Here is a 21,333-nt window from a genome sequence, read left to right as displayed (position 1 = left end):
GTGAGTTTGTGTGGCTTGCTGAGAAAATCCTTGGCGGTAATCTGGGTCACACGTTACCATGTGTGTGTGTGTGTGTGTGTGTGTATGTGTGTGTGTGTGTGTGTGTGTGTGTGTGGTAGGTCAGTGATCACAATGCAACAACATTCAAACTTCTTGTTAAACTCACATTTGAACCTTGGTCGCAGTTGCATTTAATTAATCTGATGTTCCCCTAGAACTTGAAATCTGCCTTTCTCTCCCCCCTATGTTAATATTTGGCAAAGATCATATAGGATAAAGATCCACCATGAACAAGTTGCCAATGAGCATGCGTATCAACAGTTATCTTTTATTAGTCCTTATAGATTAGCACTTTTACACTGCCTGACCAATGACAATGGTTTTATTCAGTCAACTGAACATCAGCAATATGTTGATACCAAGTTATCAAGATAATGAGATGCTTTCACTCAAAAGTTCGGAAGAACAAAAACGTTATTGATCGGATTTTGAAAGATGGATTTAAAAAATGCAGTTCCACCAGTCATTACCTTTGATTTGGTAGCTATGCAAAGTGATGCAGTTCACGGTTTTAAAATTTTATTTTTTCCCAGGGATGTTTTGAACTGTATATCTGTGGCAGTACAAGGACATGATAGTCAACCTGACCATCCATGTTCTGGTATAAAAATTGTGTATCACAATTATGACATATAACAGGTAAAAAAATCACAGTTAGATATATCTAATATATATCAAAATATTGCCAACTGCTGCAGCATTGAGGGATGCAATTCCAACCGACATTTGTCTTCACAATAATAAGCCTTGTCTTGTTACTAGTAGCTGTAAACACACTGATGATGTTATTTTTCTATAAAGTCAAATAAGTCCAAATCATAATCAGATTCAACTTCATTTTAATTATTCATTTATTTACATTGTTCAAGAGCATGAACTGAGCTTTCTGGCCACCAAATTTTTGAGACAGTTGTTTGCTGCAGTGCCACAAAATGAGAGGGGGGGAAGGAACTGAAGGAAGCTATCAAACTCCTCAATATTCCATAAAATCATGACAGTATAAAACATGGTAGCTCAGTTTAAATTTTTGGTCAAGAACTTTAAAATATACAAGCTTTCTTACTCTGTGTTGAAAACATGATTAATTCTCTTTATGCCGGTGTGCTTTTTTTTATATTTTTCCCAGGACACACTTGTAATCGTCTATGTTGTAATAACCTCCCCTCCCTAGGTGTACATAAGGCAACTATCCAACTTCCGGTCTCTTCTCAAAAACATGCAATTCGATCTTCTTGTTGAAAGGCATGAGGCAGCTCCACAGACGCATCCCTTCTTGTAATAAGTCAGAAATAAACAAAATACAGTCCAATCCATGAATAGTAACAGCCTTATGCACAGGCCAGGGTACGCACATCAATGGAATAATGAAGCTTTTGGGCAAAGTGTCCAACACTTCTCTGTCTATGTCAGCCTCTTCAGTTTGCACATATAGATGGGCCCGAAGTTGGCAGCTAGGTGTGGGATGACCATCTCACCGTGGAGGAGTCCTGATGCGAAGTGAAAGGTACTCCTGAACATGTATGTGAGTGGCCGCAAATCCATAACCTAGAGGAGGAGACGGTTAAACAAAGTCAACAAAGGAAAAAAATGTTAAAAAGAAAGAAAAAAAAAATTCTGATGTGATGGGAGTTTACAAATTTGAAATATTTAAGTAGTCTGTTCCCTATGTTGCTACATTCATGGGGCGTCGAGAAAATTCAGAGGTGGGACAACAACAACACCCTCTGGAGGGTATAAGAACAGTGGATTGACAGTGTACCATTTACAATAATAGGAGGAGTATACGAAATGTTCTATTATTATTTAAAAAAAATTGGGTAATTTTACAAGTAATGTATTAAGGGATAGAAGGGAGTGCTGCTTGCTCTCTTGAAACTTGAACACGGGATAAATTACTGTAAATTTCTATCTCTTGGTCATTCGGATCATCAGTATTCCCTCCTATTATGAAGGAGTTACAAATGCCCAGTAGTAAATTCTACTGAGATGAACTCCAAAATCCTGAAGCAGCTTTACATAGATATTTTACCTCACACTGCTACTTTCTCTCTGGCTCACTTACTTTTCTGTCATTTTCTTGTCTGTTAAAATGACATCTGGTTTGATGTCAGCAGTATAAATATGTGTGAAATCAGATTTAATCTCTCTCCCCCAACTTTCAAGACCATCTCATTGAAACTGGGAGCTTATTGTACTGACCTGAAGATGAATCCCATGTTTCTCTTGAGAAAGGCGCAGCGCCTGCTCAACCACATTGGCGTTTTGGATGTTAGAGAGCGTGCACGTGGAGTACAGGATCTCGCCGCCCGGGCATGCAGCTTCGATACCTGCCCTGCAAGATTGAGAAGCATAACAATGAGGATTCACAAAAAAAGCTCAAAATCTTGCTCAAAGGAAACTACTGGTAACTATAATGACACAGGGCAAGGTTCTGCACTTTTAAATCAAAGATAATGTTGGTTTGTGAAGATACGACATTTGCTTTATTCAAGAAAAGGCTTTTGACGACTAGTCTAAAGATTCACATACTATAGGTGTGTTGAACAAGTCAGAAACCATCTCACATCAGCAGCTCCAGTTGGAGCTTTGGCAGCGTCCGTCTCTCTCCTGTCCTGCTCTTGCTGAAAATGTTGTTGTCATCCTCCATGACCGAATATCTATCTGTGGTGCAGGGAACATCAACCAGGACCTGAATATGGCGAGAAAATGAGAAAGTAGACAAATCAAACATTTCAATATCCTGCTTTTAGGAAAAACAGACTTCATGATATAACCTTACTCTGTCAAAAGTGTTCTTTTCAATTTCCCCCCATTTGGTGCCATCAAACGAAGTGATGCGCAGCTTCTCTTTCGTCAAAAGCTGCTTAGGAACATAACTATTGAGGACCTTTCTCAGTCGGGATGTACGAGAAACCGAAGCATCATTTAAGCACAGGAAACCTGAAGCAGGCAGACAAGTGGGAAGAGACTGTACTGATTGACAGACAATTAAAATGAACGATAGTGCCCAAAACAGGAAAAACACAAAGGTCTTACGTATAGATTGTGTCTGAAGTAAAGCCAGGCTCTTGCCTCCTGGGGCCGCACAGAGGTCGAGTACAATATGACCCTCTTGAACATCCAGTGCGAGGCAAGGCAACACAGAGGCTGCGTCCATCAGGTAGTAACCCAGCAGACCAACTGTGTCGGGTCTGAAGAGGACAAGAGTATCAGTATGCACCTGTGGTTTTGCTCAAGTTGTCAGCAATATCACAGAGAATACGACTCGTAATTAATTTTAAGCTAGAGATGCTCTTTTTGTTTCTACTTTTTCACTTAACAGGACTTTCAATATTTTAGCTTAAAAAAAATTCTGAAGTGTTTGGATAAGAAGAAATTTTAGAAACTCTAAAGCCTGAAGACAATTTCCAAGCATGTCAACATTTTCTGAGATTGACAATGGTTTCCAAGTTTTTAACCAACAATTGAAGTGATAAACATGGGCAGGTTGTATATAATAGAATTTTTGAATGATTATACCCATTGCATAAAATCTTACTTGGCAGGACTGAATCTTGTGATATTTCCTCTGGGAAACACAAAGCACTTGACGTTAGGGCTGAGGCGTGGAAGTGGTAACGGCTGATCGACGACATCGGAGGTGCCTTCAGCGTCATCCTTGAATTGGACTTCTTGTTCTCTCATTAAAGAAACCTGAACTGCAGAAACAACAAAGAATACGGAACTGATCGGGACTGACAAACATGACCGCAATGCCTCTTTCATAAAACTCATAAATAAGTGAACTGCCAATTTCACATTGGTAGCTTTAGTTTGTATACAAATTCCACCTTACACTTTTGATGGGTGTCGCTTATAAAGTCTGTGCATCCTTGGCCTTGGAGGGCCTCCAGGGTAGTATCTTGGGAGAAATTATTGAGCAGGGCTCCATACTTTTTCTCACAGAGCAGGGCGACTCGCACCGAAGGCCACAGCTGCCCCAGTTGAGAGCCATACGTGGAATCAAAGTGCTGCAGGGCTAAATGGGTGGGGGGGTGCTTTGGATGTGTGGCAGCCTGTAGGGTGACCAGAGGAGAGAGGGAGTTCATTGACATGCCATCTAAGCTCTCTGTGCAAAAATAGCTGTGTAGCGTAAAGTAAATGAAAACATAAAAATGTTAAGTGTGATTGGTGTTGAAAGCAAATCTTGAAAATTCAACTCAGCATGCTAAATACCCATGTGAGTAAATCACGGTTTATAATGTGATGACTAAAGCAGTTAAATTGTCACTTAATTAACATGAATATTTACACACAAGTTAACGTAGCTTGGTTAGGCACGGCTGTTGCCAAGTAAAAATAACACTTGACATTAGAAAGGGCCTATGTCTGTGAATGTTTCTTTCCCAATAAATTGGAAAATATACAGCACAAAACACAACTATCTTTAAAAAGTACCCATTTCTGTTTGACTCGGTGTCTTTTGGGCGTCAAACATCTTAGGTCTTTGACTCTCCTCAATAGCAGTCTGGTGTCCGGCAGCAAAGCCATAGCGGTGTGCGACGATGAAATGGTCCGACTTCGTACGAACAACCCCTTTAACAAAGTTCCGCTGAGAGCCGGTGAAGGGGGCGGGACTGACGACTCAATCTCAATGGCTATTGAACCAGAGTAACTTCAATCACATACATCGTCCAATAAGAAAGTTTATCCGGTGAGTCTTCCCGACGTTTCCTGCGTGTGACCGACCTTATGTCCTCAGCGCTGTAGAGCAGCTAGCTTGGATCCCTCTCCTCTCTCTTGGAGTCACTCTCGGGTCAGTTTCAGAGTCTTCGTCATGGGTTTTGAGAGGAAAATGATCACTTACGACGACCCGGACGACGAGGTAAAGACAAAACGGTCGATTTATTTTAGTTTTTTTTTTAATTTTGGTGTTGTTTTAGAGTATATGTAACTCGACGGTGTAGCTAGCTCGACCCTTGTAACATCGGCTTAAGGCAGCATTACAAAATATGTTCACTCCCCAGATGTGAAGAGGGAGGGAAATTTGAACTGTAACAATCTATGCTATGCTATTCTATTCCGTGCATCGCATATATGTTATGTTTTACTAATGTTGGTCGACGACAACCATGGGTCCCTTAAGTTATCAGTGGTTTCAATATTAAACTTGCTAGGTTGCACTCCTTCAAATCTGCTACACTGTTTGGCATTGGGGCTCCTTCAAGGCACATTTAATGATTATATTGAGGAAAAAATTAGAAGTAATGGTCATTTGACTTCTTTTATGCCACGGTAAATTTTATAATAAGTTTATTGCACTAACCAGGAGGAAGATGCACCTGCAGAGGAGGAGGAAGAGGAGGAAGAAGAAGAGGAGGAGGAAGAAGACATGGTGGTGAGTCTGTGCTACTTAAATTCAAGTCAGACTTTCAGACTTTGCTGTCACTGTACAGGTTGTTTTTGATGTTACCGGTCATTGATATTAGTCTGAACCAATATTAGCAGTTTTTATAGACTTCGAAAAAGTTTAAAATATGTTTTGTAACAATTTATTCTAAATAATCTTGCTTGATGACATGATATGAATAAGTAACACCTGCCGAGATTGGTGTATAATTCTTAAACCTATCAGTCAATTATAATGAAAATACAGTAGTGTTGGAATAAATGGCATAGTGAAACCCCTGCTTTCCTTGCATTCTGTTATCCTTAATTTGTCAAATGAAATAGACCACGATGTACCATAATTTTCACCTCACAGACCCAGTTAATGTTTACTGAGCTGAACACAAGAAAAGATAGCCTGTGGTATCGGTCAGCCAGATTAATCTAAAAAGCATTGGTCCAATTTCCTGGCAGTCAAAATTCTTCTCCAACTTCAGGATCCCCTAGAAACAATACGCGCTAAATGTGAAGAGACGGAACACTGTGTGCACTACAAGCAGAACCTTGAGATCTGCGAGGCTCGCGTCAGCTCCAGATCCAGCACTGACGAGGAGTGCACAGAAGAACTGTTTGACTTCCTGCATGCACGGGACCATTGCGTAAGTATAACACAAACACACAGTGAAGGACGAAACTCCTTTGTCTTATTATTTCCTTGTTTTCCTCTTCCACAGGTAGCACACAAGCTGTTCCACAAAGTCAAATGACCGGCTCACTCAGTGTCCACCACATGCAGCTGTAGTTCCTATTTAAAAGAAATTGTAAACATAAGTGGAATAGTAATGAACTGTTAATTGTTCTGTTTTAATGTTTCTTTGGGTCCTTTGACTAAAAGCATGCCATCTTTTGTGTACAAACAGTATAATGTTATGAAGTGGGTTGTACATATATTAAGTCACTGCTTCATTGGCTGGCATTTCATCTTGACACTGATATGGTTCAGACAAATCATGTGATCTCAGCTCAAAACCCAGTTTGCTTCTGTGGTTCTGCAATTTACCTCATGGCCATGGATTTTTCAGACAGGAAAATAAAGTTTATTTGGATATCACTTGAGCTGCTTTTCGATTCTACATTGGACCAAACTGCATCGAGTGCTGCAGGCTTACGTGTGTGACACGATGATTCAGGGGGATTCTGATATCTGTACATCAGGACTTTATCTGGTCAGAAAGTGCATTCAGAAGTCCGATTTAAAAACATTTGAGGCTGGGTAGCGGTTCCATGGTGTGATGGGTAGCACTCTGGACTCTGAATCCAATGATCCGAGTTCAAATCTTGGTGGGACCTTCCTTTGGGGGTGTGCCATGGTGCAGGAGGTAAGACAATCATCAATGGAAAGAAACATTCTTTGTTCAATTCCCAGCTGAGCAAGACACTGAACCCCTAACTCCTACCCTGGCACTGGTGGACGGCAACCTACTGCTCATGGTTCATCCATGATGGGTTAATTGCCGAGAACGAACCTCCCAAAGGGGGTTAATAAAGAACAAAATTACTAAGTGTGCTGTTTTGTTTTTTTGTTAAAAAAAAGCTATTGTCACACTTAAATACTTAGCATTCTGTTTTGCAGTCATTTAGTACAAAGGTAATGACTTCTAACCCAGTATATGGTTGTTAAAATAATACATTTATTAGCCAAATACATGACCTTGCTTTCAAAGAGGTAAAACTGAAGTATTTGCCCATATTACTACATGGAGCAAAGTGTGTGTGTGTGTGCACTCGTGGAGGAGGGGGCACATTGACATAGTAAATCACTAAAGGGAAGGATGTTCAGGAAAACTTTAAAAAAATGTTTTGACTTTTATTAAAAGACAAAGTAAAAATAATCCAAAAAGGTTCTGTACAATAGAATGCATTGAACTACAACCTAAATTTCATGATAATAAATATAGAATATAAAAAAAATAAATAAAACGTTCAAAATGTTTCACCACTGAGCACTAGGTGGTGGTGTGAGTGCACACTGACAGGATCTGGGAAGTAGATGCTTCAAGTTCAGATGGTTACAAACTGGGACCTTCAGTAGAAGTTTTCTTTGTTGAGGTCGACAAAGTCATCCATGGAGGCCTGCAGAGAGCAGGAAATAGTTTACAACTACTGAATACAATAAGAGTCTCAAACAGCTGCTCTATGGTGTGACAGTTATGATTTGACACTTAAAACCATGAGATCCTACAGTTATGCCTCCATATGAAATGAAATAATGCATCACTATCAGCAGATAAAACTCATTCACCTGCATGAGGAGCCTCTCCTTCCTCAGTTTCTTGTAGAAGAGGAGAACGTCTAGATCTGCCAGGACGACACGCGGGTCGAAGTCCATGACCCTCAGACCCTCCAAACTCCGAGCCCGAGACAGAGCCACATACGCCTGGCCGCACTCAAAGACACGCGCCAAAGAAATTTCCACGCAGTCCAAAGTCATCCCCTGAAAGAATAATGAAAATTTTTAAGTAATTTCCCAGTATGATTTAGGGCAAGCAATCGAGCTGTGTCCAGCCTCCGTTATTCTCCTGCAGCACAATGAATTTCATTTCCTGAGGGGAATGAAGGTTTGACATTGACTTGTTGCTGTAGCGGTGGAGACGCCACAGTGACGCTGAAAGACGTCATTAGCCTTCGGCCTCTTCTTCGTCTCGTGACTGGGGATCAGGATATTGAAGTGTGAGGGCAGAGTGAAGCTTCCCAGCTGAGTTGCCCCTGATGAAACCACTCATTCATGTATCGCAGTAAGAGGATGGGTGATGATACACATCTTGACTTCTCTCTTACACAAAACATCTCCCATATTTCTTCAATGGAAGAATTGAGAAAAATTCTTAAAAAATTAGGAATTTGTTAAGCAACGTCATCATGTTCTCCAGGAGCATCATATAATTTCCCAAAGCATCCATCTATTGTCTGCCGCCTATCCTGAACTCAGGGTTGCGGGAGATGCTGACTGACTGACTCACACGGGGCAATTTTCCCAATTTTTTCCAATTAACCTGCTGCATACAGACACAAGGAGAACATGCAGAACATGCAAACTCCACACAGAAACGCTCCCTTATCCGAACTGAACCAGGGTTCCTCGAACAGTCAGGCTATAGCGGAGCCCCTTGTCCAGTGTCACAATCTGGGGCTTTAAGTTACACTTAATGACGCTAAGTATTGACATCCATTTTACAAAATAAGGCCGCTGCATCCTCACCATAGCAACAAGGTGTCAGAAAGCTTAACCCTGAGTACAAGGGAGAGCTAATTGGCCATGGGGAAGGTCATTACACATGCAAGTCATCGAACCTGAACCCTGTGAGGGCTGTTTGTATGCAAGAGCTTTGTGCCCACACACATGCATGCACACAACATTCAGAGGCTATAAAGCAAAGACAGAACTGCTGATAACAGGAGAAATAAAAATTTACTTTAATTAAAAAGTGGTAAATACATAATGAGGCTTTTGAGTTAATGGTTGGTTTTAGAGGCAGGCAAGGCACCAAAATTGCCGATGGCAGCAATGACAATTAATCTGATGAGACGTGTGTAAATAGATCGATATGCCTCCTATTGATCACCCCATCTTTTATTATAGGTAAAAAGCACTCATACCACTGCCTTATTTCGAATTAAGTCGGGCACAAAATGTGGTATTTTACGGATTACATTTCAGAAATCCAGTTTTACAACTCATGGTTAGGGGTTAACATTTAGGACCTTGATTATGACCCATTAAAGTTTGACTGGTGATATTTGTTCAGATTAAAATCCCAAATTAATATACACCTTCATTTAAGAAACAGGATATGTCAATGTATTACTGATATTACCTGTAATATACAACTCAATTGGTTTAAAAAAAAAAATTAAAAAGAAAAAAATATTTATATAATTATTTTAATTTTTCAAATGGACTGGTTGTTTTCTTATAACAGTTATTGATCTGTAACCGCTTGAGAGTTCGCAGCCATTTTTCAGGTAACATTTTGCTTATGTAAGTGACTCCAAATTCCTGAAGCATTCTGCCAGGACGACTTCAGAGTGATAATATAGAAATAAATTGTCCTTTGAATCTCTGGCAATTCTCATATATAACCTCAAATAAAAAAAAAAAGAGGGAACATTATCTTTTTTCTGGGTATTAGGAGAGAGGAGATGAGGGGTGTCAGTGGGTTCAGTGAAAACACTCATCTTTCTTCTCCCTGTGGTCTAACATTGAACATTGAAGCTAAAAAAAAAGATGAGTCTGACTAAGACTCCACAATTGAAAGAGGAGCCATTTTAACCTGTTTGGGTATGATTACAAAAAATGGAGAGAAAAATTACTTCTCTGGCAAAATGAATCAAAAATAGACAAACATCCAGTTAGTCACTCCCTAAAGAGGAAGAAGCCAAACAATTGAACAATTCCTGTCCACGGAGACAAAGTGAGGTAATTCCGGTGTTTTTTTAATAGGAAGAAATGCTTTCAGCTCACCTGGCTCTTATGTATGGAGATGGCCCAGGCTAATTTGAGCGGCAGCTGCTGTCGACTCAGCAAGACGCCACCTCCGGACTTGAAAACCCAGCGAACAGGCTTCAGCACCTCTGTTACGCCGCAAAGGAAGCGCACACGGGGGGGTCCTGGGGCGACAAATTATGATCAAACAGACGGTCAACTCCCTCCCCTCAGCGAGGTGAGATAAAATATTGTCCACACACTCTCAGGTCAAGTAGGCCTATATTTTTCTAAATATATCAAGTAACGATGACTTAGTTTGTCCTGTATCATATAATGTAAGCCCTACATGTAATTCCATTGATGGGCAGGGAGTATCTGAACTAATTCAAAGTGAATGGGCTTTTACCATTTAATGGTGTATACAGTTCAATAGAAATGAGTGGTTTGTTAAAGCCACTCATAAAACCCCTAAAACGACGATAGTAACACATCTCCGAAACAAACAAAGAAAATAAGTACCGTAATTTCTGGGCTATTAAGCGCACCTCGATATAAGCCGTACCGGCTAGCCGATCGCTATCTCGGGCTTCCTCCTGCGCACTAAAACTGTCAAAGCTGTCTTCTTCGGTGTCAGAGATGAACAGACTCAGAATTTCCCGGTAATTTCATTAGTCCGATGTGACGAGGATAAATGTTTTAGCGGCGTGAAGCTCGTTAGCCCCCCACCCCCCCAAAAAAAGTCCATATATTAGCCGCATCGTTTACGTGAAAAAAGTCACGGCTTATCGTCCGGAAGTTACGGTGATCATGTTCATGTTGAACACAAGGTTTAGAAGCATGGCATAAACAAGAGAAAACCTTTTTCCTTCCCTCCTAATTTGTGGTTGCCCTGTTGTTATATAAACAAATAATTATCATGGGATAAAGTAAAATACATCCCAAAATAGTTTGCTAAAGCTGAGGGACTCACCATTGTTTCCTGACTCGAAAGCTACCACGACCCCTCGGGCTCCATTCACCAGGCCTCGGGCCACATCCAGGTTCTTTGTCAAAATGACCTTTTAAAAAAAGAAAAGCAATAGAGCTTTCAAAAGGGGTGTCTTCACTTATACAGAGTGCCATGCGGTGCGTTTGAAGACAGTTAGGAAAGCCAGTTAACGCCGACAGACAAACGCCTACCTGAGCTCCCACTTTGAGTTGGATCACTCTGCTGACGGGACTGTGAGCGTCAATGGTCTTGACCAGGGCCGGGTCACTGTCCAGGGCCTCGAACACCCGCAGGGGCCCTGAACAATTCAAACAGTCATTTAATGGGGCGATCGGTGGCTATTTTAATGATAAAGGATGTAGATACTCGGTTTTAACATTTAAGTCGAAATGACTTTGGTTTTATAATAATTAACTTGGGAGGTTTTGGCGGTGGGAGTGGATCCACTCCACCCACCGCGGCATCTTGATTCAATTAGCCCTTAGAATCTAAGGAAATCAATACATGTAATAATGAGAGTGAGAAAATTAAGGTGGCTGAGGGTTTAAAAAAAAAAAGAAAAGAAAAAGCCTTCGAGGAAACTGATAGCAACAAGTATGAATTTCCCCCTGAACATGAGACAACACCGAAAAGGTGAAGGAGTTTGGCGAGTGGAAAGGAAACACTTCAGACCCGGCAGCTGCTGCAGCTTGTTCTCGTTTGTGAGCTCCACGTCATCCTTGTGGGTGCAAAGTCGCGTTGCCACGATACCGTCTCTGTCAATTTTGTGATGGGCGCTTTTCTTCAGTTTCACCGTGACTTCCTCTGTCACCCTGTTAAAGAACGAAGGAAATTTAGCGTGTGAAATTTTTCTCCCTGTCGATACTGTTAGAGACCGTCGGGTTACCTTCCCATCCTGACCGCCTGCAGGAGCGAGATGAAGGACTTGTCGGTTTGCCGCCGCACCTCTGTGAGCTCCATGTTGACATGGATAACTTTACGCCAGCTTCTGGCCTGAGATTAATGAAAAAAATGAAAATAAATACATCTTATTGGGTCAAGCAGAGAACCTAAAGCGGTCTTTTTTTGAAAATACATGGCATTAAATGGGTATTTTAGAATAGTGATGTTACACAATGGGATTTGGTACTAAGATGGCTAAAAATGATGCCTCTTATTTTTTTCTCAATTTATTTTTTAAGTGACTTATCCCATCTCATGAATAAACTGCCAATGAGGCACTATAAATCTCGGATGTATATTCATATAAAATAGGGTAAAAAAGCTAACTGGATATACATTCAAAAACTGAATATTATAGCATTTGTTCAGCCAATCTTTTCTCTTTGGAAGCAAATAGGAGACAGTAATTGAAGTGTCCTTGGGAGAGAAGCTATGCAGCCTGTGATAAATATTCAGGTGTCAACACCCGTCTGTGGTCTGAATTCTAACTGATCTTACCTGGAAGCAGAAAACGGCCTTTTCTTTGCCCTTGGACACAGGAGGCAACTGGAGGAAGTCGCCACAGACGATGAGCTGGATGCCTCCGAACGGTTGGGTAGATCTTCTCACCGACCTGCCATAGAGCAGACACTGCGTGATTTGAAAATCACCCCGGCTTGCTTTCGACAAATTCCTTTTCTCATTTGAGTCTAAACAAAAAGGAATGATGCTGTACCGCGGGCTCAAAGTCCAGCTAACGTATAATCCAGTGCTTTCACCGATGCCAAGCATCCAGCGCTTCACAGCTACTGAGTGGCAAAAACACAATCCGTAAAAGACTACAAATAAAATTGTCACAATAAAAAATTAATGTTGGGATCTTTAATCGAAGAAAATTGTAATTTTTCCCTAAAAAAAAAAACTTCAATTGAGGCATTCACTATCCAGACAGCGCTGAGTGGGGAGCCATACACTGTTGGTCTGATGAATATTTTATGTTTTTATTGTTGTCGCTTTGCAATCCGCCCCTCTATTCAGCAAAAAACAAAAAGCCTTTAAAAAGAAATCATATGCCACAGGTTGTGCACTTCCCTATCAAAGCCTTCCTCTAAATATATGTACACTGCATACTCTATGTATGCATAAGGTTGTTCGAGCATCTCTCAAGTTCGCTACCATGACGACCAAGGTGAAGTGGGAAAAGTACAATGACAGTATCTCCTCTTGACATATATTTCCAATGAGTCATTTCCTTTTTTGGTGATTTAATATCTGATACCATTTCCATCCATGGATCTGCATGTATTGTATTGATGTATTGATGCTATCCTTCAGCTCTTTTCTCATTTTCCGTGACGACCGATCGTTTCTTTTACATCACAGGCTCCGTTCTCACCGTGCAACGGCTTCTAGCTTGTCAAAGAAGCTGGCCTCCACCATGGAGATCTCGTCGATGATGAGGTGTCGGCAGCTGGTCCAGTGCTGCAACACCCGGGGCCTCTGGGCCAGGTTGATGCACTGCTCCAGTGGGGCCGAGCCGGAGCCAATACCTGCAAAACAGACAGAAGGTAGGAGGAAAAAAAAAAAAAAAAAAGATAAACTGGTGCGGGGACACTAGAAAAGTACAGTCTATCATCTTCTCTTAATTACATTAAAGATTCATAAACTTAAAAACGTCACCGCCCTGGGAGCCAGGCCAGGCCTGCAGCTCTTCTACACTCAGACAGACAGAAGGTGCAAATCTCTTTCTTAGGTGAGTAAAGCTGGAACTATTAGTCCAATGTCTTTAGTCATTTAGTACTTTAGTGGTTCCTTTCATGATACGTGCCAACTATTCACTGGGTATTGTTTGATATTTAGGTCTTATCTCCAGTTTCATGTGATTTGAACTTGTACATTAAGAGAAATTAATGGTCAAATCTCGTGTTTCATGTGTTTAATTATTTTTTAGTCAGTACAGAGGCCTTTGCATACTCGTTCATAGAGTGTCCTGTTAAGACAAGTATGAATTTGGCTTTTGGGCTTAGAAAATGGTCTCTTTTCAGTAATGACATGCAATATTATTATTTATACCTCTGTAGTTTTCGATCTCAGATTTGTTTTGCCTGTCATCTGACTTTTTTTTCTCCAACTGCTGATTCCAATTATTGGCATTAAACAGTTCACAATAATCTTAGATCCTTTAAAGACAATAAAAAAACAAAACAATGAAAACTATGCAATGTTTATGAAAATAATAGAGACTGACCTGCAAAGCTGTGTAAGGTTGTCCCTCCGATATGGCAGGCTGCCACTCCTGTGCTGGCCGTGGCAAAGGTGCTCTTTGGGGGAAGCGATCCAATGATTCTCTTGAGTAAGAAGGACTTCCCCGTACCTGAAAACACGTTTGAAAATTAACACAATTTGACAAATAAATTGCAATGTCAATTCGTCTAATTCACATACTTTTTAACTTTAATATTCTCTTTATATTTTTTTCTGCATTTTGAAATGGAAATAAACCTCCTCTTCTTCCTCTCCTCTTGCCTTTTCCCTCCAGGGGTCGCCACAGCGAATCAACCTCCTCCATCTAACCCTGTTCTCTGTATCCTCCTCTCTCACACCAACTATCTTCATATCCTCTCTCACTCCATCCATAAATCTTCTCTTTGGTCTTTCTCTAGACCTCTTGCCTGGCAGCTCCAATTTCAGCATCCATCTGCCAATATATTCACTATCCCTCCTCTGTACATGACCGAACCATCTCAGTCTGGCTTCTCTGACCTTCTCTCCAAAACATCGAACATGTGCCGTCCCTCTGACAGACTCATTCCTGATCCTAGAAGAATCTTAGCATCTTCATCTCTGCGACCTCTAGCTCTGCCTCCTGTCTTTTCATCATTGGCACAGTTTCTAGTCCATACAGCATCACTGGTCTCACCACTGTCTTGTACATCTTTCCTTTCATTCTGGCCGATAGTCTTCTATCGTATAGTACCCTTGACACTTTTCTCCACCTGCTTGAACTCCTCACCTCTTTTCCACACTCTCCGCTGCTCTGGACTGTTGACTCCAAGTAGCTGAAAGCCTTCAAGTTCTTGATCTCCACTCCCTGTAGCCTAACCAGTCCACCATTCCACACCGTTCCTCTCATTTACACACATATACTCTGTCTTGCTGTGACTAACTTTCATTGCCCTCCTTTCCAGCGCATACCTCCACCTCTCTACATTTTCCTCAACCTGTTCTGTGCCCTCACGACAGATCACAATGTCATCTGCAAACATCATGGTCCATGGATATTCCTGTCTAACGTCATCTGTCAGCCTGTCCATCACCACTGCAAACAAGAAGGGGCTCAGAGCTGATCCCTGATGGTGTCCCACCTCCACCTTGAACTTCTCTGTTACCCCTACAGCACACTGCACCACTGTCTCACAGCTAGCATACATGTCCTGCACCGGTCTAACATACTTTTCTGCTACTCCAGACTTCCTCATACAATTCCAGGGATCCTCTCTTGGCCTCTGTCATATGCTTTTTCTTGGTCAACAAAAACACTATGCAACTCCCTCTGACCTTCTCTGTTAGCATTCTCAAGGCAAATACTGCATCTCTTTCTAGGCATGAAGCCATACTGCTTTTCACAAATGCTGATGTCTACTTTCAGGCTAGTTTCCACTACTCTTTCCCATAACTTCTTTGTATGACTCATCAACTTTATCGCTCTATAACTGTCGCAATTCTCCACATCCCCCTTATTCTCAAAACTAGGCACCATTACACTTCATCTCCAATCTTCAGGCAAATGGAGATAGACAATGACAATTGAAAAAGGACTTAAATTACTTTGGATACTTAAACCGATTCAAATTATTGTTGTGTCTCAGACAATAATGTAGTGATAATGGTAAATAATTACAGCATTAAGTATCTATGTAAAACCGTCTCTATGTATGTAAATGTTGATACCTGCACTTCCCGTGAAGAAGACATTCTTGCCACTCAGCACGGCGCCGAGGACACCGGCCTGTTCTTTGTTCAGCTTCCGTGACGGCAGAGACAGGACGGGCTTCTTGCTGGGGTTGTTTTTCACCTGAAATCATCGAGCTGGGTCACTTAACACCCCGGTTGCTGATGCCGAGTCAGTCTGGTAAAAATAAATTTTAAAACTCACAGGACTGAAGTTACAGTCACCCCTTGACCTTTTGACCTGTTGTCCAGCGCCTGCCATTTTATTGGTGCGATCTGCCGGTCCCTGGTGGGGCGCCTTACATCGGAGCTCATTGACCTTCTGGATGTCCTTCTGCTGCAGGGGGCTGATGGCCTCGAAGCTGCGCGGAAGTCCAGCTTTGAGCTTCTCCCTGTCACTCAGAGGTTTGCTGCACCGCCACGCCTGGTGTTTGATGCTCAGGGTCTTCAGGAAGATGCTGAGCCGGTCAGGAGGACAGTTGGAGATGAGCACCTGGATGTTCTCCGGAAGCAGCTTAATGGTGCACTTTCCTTCTCTGGCAAACTTCGTGAACAATGTGAAGTCTTTCAGGGAGTAGTTATGTGGGATCTTCCCATGATGGACCCTCAGGATGATCTCCTGGAACTCGTTTCGTCCCAAAACAACATTGGCTTTGCGGGTGACCTGTCTCCGCGTCGCCTGACCCGAGGAGTTGAGATGCTCCGTGATCACGCAGCACTGGAGCTCGGACCCGCTGTCCTCGTCGGACATGATGACCCCACCACACACACACACACACACACACACACACACACACACACACACACACACACACACACACACACACACACACACACACACACACACACACACATCACCCTCGGTGGAGAGTGACGCGTGTCCGGAACCGTAGATCGGCCGTGAAGGGAATGTTATACAATAAAAAAAAAAATTAAATAAAAACGTTAAAATGTGACAGACCTTTCCCCGACCGTTTCGCCTGCAGTCGCTCTCTAGTCTCGCGGAAAACCGATTTCAAATCGTCAGCGAACGTGAAACGAGCCAATGGGATAAGGATGTCGCTGGCCAATCAGAGAGCGGGTATTTAATAAATCAGCCAATGAAGTAAGAATGTCACCGCCCCTTACTCTGACGTCACGTGTGTGCGCTTTACGCGGAAGTAGTACCAGCTTTAGAAGCGACGTCAAGAGAGAAATCTTGAAGTTCGATTATTGTTTCAATTTCTTGTCGGAGCTGAACAAATAGTAACAAATGTTTATCTGTCATCGTATATTATTGACGTTAAAACGGAATTGTGTATGTTTTTTATATTTTTAAATATATTTTCAAAAATTATATTGACCCCTTTCCAGTTACATGTATTTTTGGTGACATATGTAAATACTAACACAGGCCCTGGGAATGATGTAGCACAGAGGAAGTTATGGTCTGCTTATTTATGTTTTTAAATATATTAAAAACTATATAATATTAAAAAATATATTTTTGATGAGGGAAAAAATTACTGAAAGAATTCACAAATTACAGTATATTATGAAAGCATCTTCATATATCATAATACATGCATTTAACAAGGCTCGGTTTCCTTTATCAAGGATTAATACGAAAGCAGAATATCTGGAGTCACAGCATTATAACAGGTTTGCAAAAAAAATATCCTTGAAATCATAAGATTAGACTTGCATGAGTGCACGTTTGTCCTCCGGGCACAGGAGAAGGCTTACAGTTTGCAGAAGCTCATTTTACGATATAGTTGTCATGATATATCTCTGTGTCTACAACCTTTTCTGTAAGCACTCATGGTGAGCAGCCAAAAAACAACAATACAGTCCACTGGTGTTTAATTTGTTGTTTGATTTGGACGGTGGTGGTGTCTGGTGTCACTGCCTGAGTCAACATTCCTGCCTGGGCTGTGAGTAAATAGCTGCTCAGGAGTTTGTAATATACCCATCTATTAATTTGCCAAGCAAATGTATTTACGTTTGGATTTATTTCAATTTAAAATTGGAAGTGCGTTGTCCGATCATAATCTATTATCTATCAAAATAGATTATTTTTACATTATATATGTATATATATGTATATATATATGTAGGATCATACTGTTGGACCTCAAAGCTCACTGACTTTACTGCAGGCAGCACATCATCGCTTTCCCCCTATTATGTTAACATTCCCAGTTTGGCTATTATAGAGCATATTAAAAACTTTCCACGTTCGATATTAGTTGGGAACATTTCTGTTATGAAAACCAACAATTTCTGCGTCACTTCGAGTTAGTTGGTCCTCTGCGGGCTCCTTATTCCTGCATGTGGGTTTAATCCTGATTGGGATGTCTGTTTTGTCCAGATGGTACATTTATAGTAAACACCGATGATGTGACCGCAAATACTCCAGCGCGCATGATCAAAACGAGCACAACTCTGGAAACCCACGACAAGTTTTTAATACAAATGATGTGTTTTTCTGGAGGTCCTATTAAAAGCTTTATAGAATAAGTGGATATTTTTATTTTGGACTGAGGCACACAGTCAATTTTCCTCAGTGGAAACATGCATTAGAGTACATTTTCATTAAAGTTGAGAGGGTATGATAGCTTTTGTTTATATCAAAATGCCGTAAAAGGACACAAAAAATATTCACATGACCTTTAACACTCATTTCAGTGGGAAGGGAGGGAATGTTGGTAAAGCCTGCCATTGGCACAGAAGTCAACTGGTAATCCAAGTAATTAACCACTGGCCCCTCTTGAGACAATGGAGAAGAGTCACACTCCCCTCGCCATGAATCCATGAATATGTGAGTGCTTTTGTTGCATAATGTTGTTTGACTAGAGAAGTGTAAGGTAAATGCAGTCCATTAGCCATTTTTTTAAATCATCAAACAACAAAGACCAAGGGCATTGTTGGGAGTGCTGGTGTTCTGCTTTTGACATTATTGTTATTATTATCATTTTAAATAATGTGACACTTTTTGCTCTGGATTTGGCCCCTCAAACCTGTAGAAAGTTTATGATTCTACAGTATTTTCTTCCTGTCATTTTATTCTTTCTCTATGTTTTTAAAGACTATAATGGAAGTTACAGGGAGATACAGAGACCAAGCTTGTACGATGTCAAAGGAAAGGGCACCCCCCACACCCACCTACACACACACACACACACATGCTTACACACACACACACACACACACACACTGCAGATCTATTTCATCTTCTCAGTCCAGGAGGTAATAATTGGTGTCTCGCTGATTTGCTGTCTGAGGTCTAAGAGCAGCTTCCCACAAGTCGGCGTTTTGCCCAAAGCCTTATTTAAAGCTTTCCTGGCATGTAGTGTTGAATTATTCATACCGTGGGATAAAATCAAGGGCAAATAAATACCTGAGCTTTTTAACGACAAGATTTCAAAACCCCTCATCTTTCAGAGGAGAATCAAGAGATGTTGCAATTGTTGAGGAAATTAAATGACTCAGTCCCACAACAGATGAGTCATATCACATCAAGGAACCTTTCTTCTAAATTAAATAATTTGTTCATTCTCTGTAAAGTCATTAGTCAAATGCAATTCAACTTTCATAGATCAAGCAGCCTTCTAAAGTTTCATACCCTGGTTTGTTTTATTTGGAGGGAGAGGCATGGTCTTTCAGCACTGTTAAAAAGACAACCAATTAACTGTGTGTTGAGAATCACACAAACAAATGTTTATGAAAGTGTTTACCAGCTTAGTTATGGAAATTATGGAATAGAAAGAATGCACTTTCCCGTAAATTACAAAAAGTACCTAGAGCACGGTTTCTTTTTAAATGTATCTCATCCCTGTCATTGAAATGGTGAAGTCCAAACTTGTATCAATACATGTAACACACACACAAACTAAATGAACTGCTGTATAGTCCAAAAAAGAAATAAGAAAAATATACCCTGACGAGGTTTAAATCGCTTCCAAACCGCAACAGTGTTGCTTGTGATACATCCAGCTGTATCTGCGTAATGAATTGCAGAGGGTGATGCTGCTGTGATAATAATCCCATTCCTCTTTTCATGGCTCGGGGCAATAGTGCATTAAAACGCGGACAAGAGCACAAAGGACAGCAGAGAGCAAAGGGATATAAATGTATATGTATACAATCAGTTTGAAAAACCATCTTTACACTGTATTTAGCAGTAAGAAAGTGTGAAAGTGTTCAGAGTAATTCAATCAGAAATTGTCTGGAGTGTGAAATCCTTTTTTATGTGTTGGAAAGGATTGAAAGGATCTAGTTGGGGAAGAACCTGCGTTTCACCTGGACAGTCAATGACAGGGACAGATATAAAGATATGTATGCAAATTTCCCACAGCTGGAGCCTGGAACCAAATTTGCTTGGTGGCAAGAGTGCTAGAATTATTTAAGTTCTCTAATTAAGTAATTAAGTTCAGAATTTAATATAATATGAAATGCATTTTTATATGCATTTGTTGTTTAGAGTGATAGATTACTTGTGTCAAATACTGTACATATATAACTGCATCAATGCATGTAAAATCTTGGCTGTATGATTTTGCAGAAAATGACTCAGCTGAAGTTCTAAGTTCACTGAGTGAAAGCTTAGAGAGAGAACAACTTACTCGTCTTTTTTAACAGAGAAAAATTGGTCTTCAGCGGTAGGAAAAACACCAACCTGGTCAATTTTCCCCATTTACGTTGTTCGGTAAACAAGATTTGCAAAGAAGAGGCTCTGTCATCTGGACCGGCTGGCCGAAGATCGTCTGAATGTATCAATTATTGAACCACAGACCTGCTCACTGAGTTGGGCCTTTGCAGGACAGAGATTTCTCTGGGAGTGATTTAAAGGTCGTGGTTTGCTGAGTGCAAAGAGCAGATCCTTTCTCTTTGTGGCTGCTTGTGTTTTGTTCAATGTTATGAAACCTGATTTTACAGAGCAAACCCAAATCACCCCCGAGCAAATGTTTTTCTTACTTCCTGGACATTTAACTTATGTTGATCAAAACATTTTTTTTCCGTGCGTGTGACGTCAGCATTCTGTCAATTTTCTATCTAAATATTCTTTTACAGAAAAAAACAGTTTAAATCATATAAATCTGCCTTCCCTGAAAAAAAAAATGATGTCTTGCTGAAAAAATAGCCTTTGCTATTTGTCTGACAATTTACGTAAGCAGAACTTTTAAATAAAGCAAAATAAAACACAGCCAAACAAAGAAAACAGTCTGATGTCTTGCCAGAAACTTGAAAAGGGATGACAGTGTTTTTATAAATGGGCACATTAGAAACAGAACTGTGTACCACATTTGTCTGTTTCTGTTGAAAAGATCTGAAAATGCATAGTTGCCTCTCGGTATGTCCGGATGCTGTTGTTTCTTCAACTTTCTTCCGGGGGGGAGAATCAATGACAGATCACGGGGGAACTATGAGCCCGGCGTCAGACAAAACACTGCCTGACTTCGATTTGTCAGCTTTTAATGAGACACTGGCAAAGATAAACAGAGGACGGACCAAAATTTACAACTTTCATTTCAAGCAAATATGATGGGAATAAAGATAACAGGAAATGGAGTTAACGGTG

General features: G+C 40.8%; 3 protein-coding genes across 3 annotated transcripts; 1 reads left to right on the top strand and 2 right to left on the bottom strand.

The window, feature by feature from the left end:
- Positions 1–897: 897 nt before the first annotated feature.
- nsun4 (NOP2/Sun RNA methyltransferase 4) lies at positions 898–4,605 on the bottom strand. Its single transcript, XM_086172613.1, has 8 exons — positions 4,498–4,605; positions 3,896–4,115; positions 3,599–3,758; positions 3,097–3,251; positions 2,840–3,000; positions 2,625–2,749; positions 2,260–2,392; positions 898–1,605 (listed from the first exon to the last, which is right to left on the bottom strand). The coding sequence occupies exons 1-8, from the start codon at positions 4,588–4,590 to the stop codon at positions 1,462–1,464; spliced, it is 1,191 nt and encodes a 396-aa protein (XP_086028739.1). The 5' UTR covers positions 4,591–4,605; the 3' UTR covers positions 898–1,461.
- Positions 4,606–4,789: 184 nt separating this feature from the next.
- Positions 4,790–6,538, top strand: LOC147219079 (cytochrome b-c1 complex subunit 6, mitochondrial-like). Its single transcript, XM_086173273.1, has 4 exons — positions 4,790–4,924; positions 5,369–5,437; positions 5,925–6,086; positions 6,162–6,538. The coding sequence occupies exons 1-4, from the start codon at positions 4,877–4,879 to the stop codon at positions 6,192–6,194; spliced, it is 312 nt and encodes a 103-aa protein (XP_086029399.1). The 5' UTR covers positions 4,790–4,876; the 3' UTR covers positions 6,195–6,538.
- Positions 6,539–7,512: 974 nt separating this feature from the next.
- pif1 (PIF1 5'-to-3' DNA helicase homolog (S. cerevisiae)) lies at positions 7,513–16,524 on the bottom strand. Its single transcript, XM_086173122.1, has 12 exons — positions 15,979–16,524; positions 15,774–15,897; positions 14,071–14,196; positions 13,219–13,372; positions 12,342–12,456; positions 11,788–11,894; positions 11,574–11,713; positions 11,093–11,199; positions 10,884–10,971; positions 9,950–10,095; positions 7,730–7,921; positions 7,513–7,560 (listed from the first exon to the last, which is right to left on the bottom strand). The coding sequence occupies exons 1-12, from the start codon at positions 16,522–16,524 to the stop codon at positions 7,513–7,515; spliced, it is 1,893 nt and encodes a 630-aa protein (XP_086029248.1).
- Positions 16,525–21,333: the final 4,809 nt, after the last annotated feature.

Source organism: Fistularia commersonii, chromosome 25 (assembly GCF_037954325.1).
Source record: "Fistularia commersonii isolate RoL2024-O1a breed Wild chromosome 25, RoL_Fcom_v1.0, whole genome shotgun sequence".
Lineage (NCBI taxonomy): Eukaryota > Metazoa > Chordata > Actinopteri > Syngnathiformes > Fistulariidae > Fistularia > Fistularia commersonii.
Note: the sequence above shows the minus strand (reverse complement) of the source record. Positions and strands in the feature narration are given on the sequence as shown.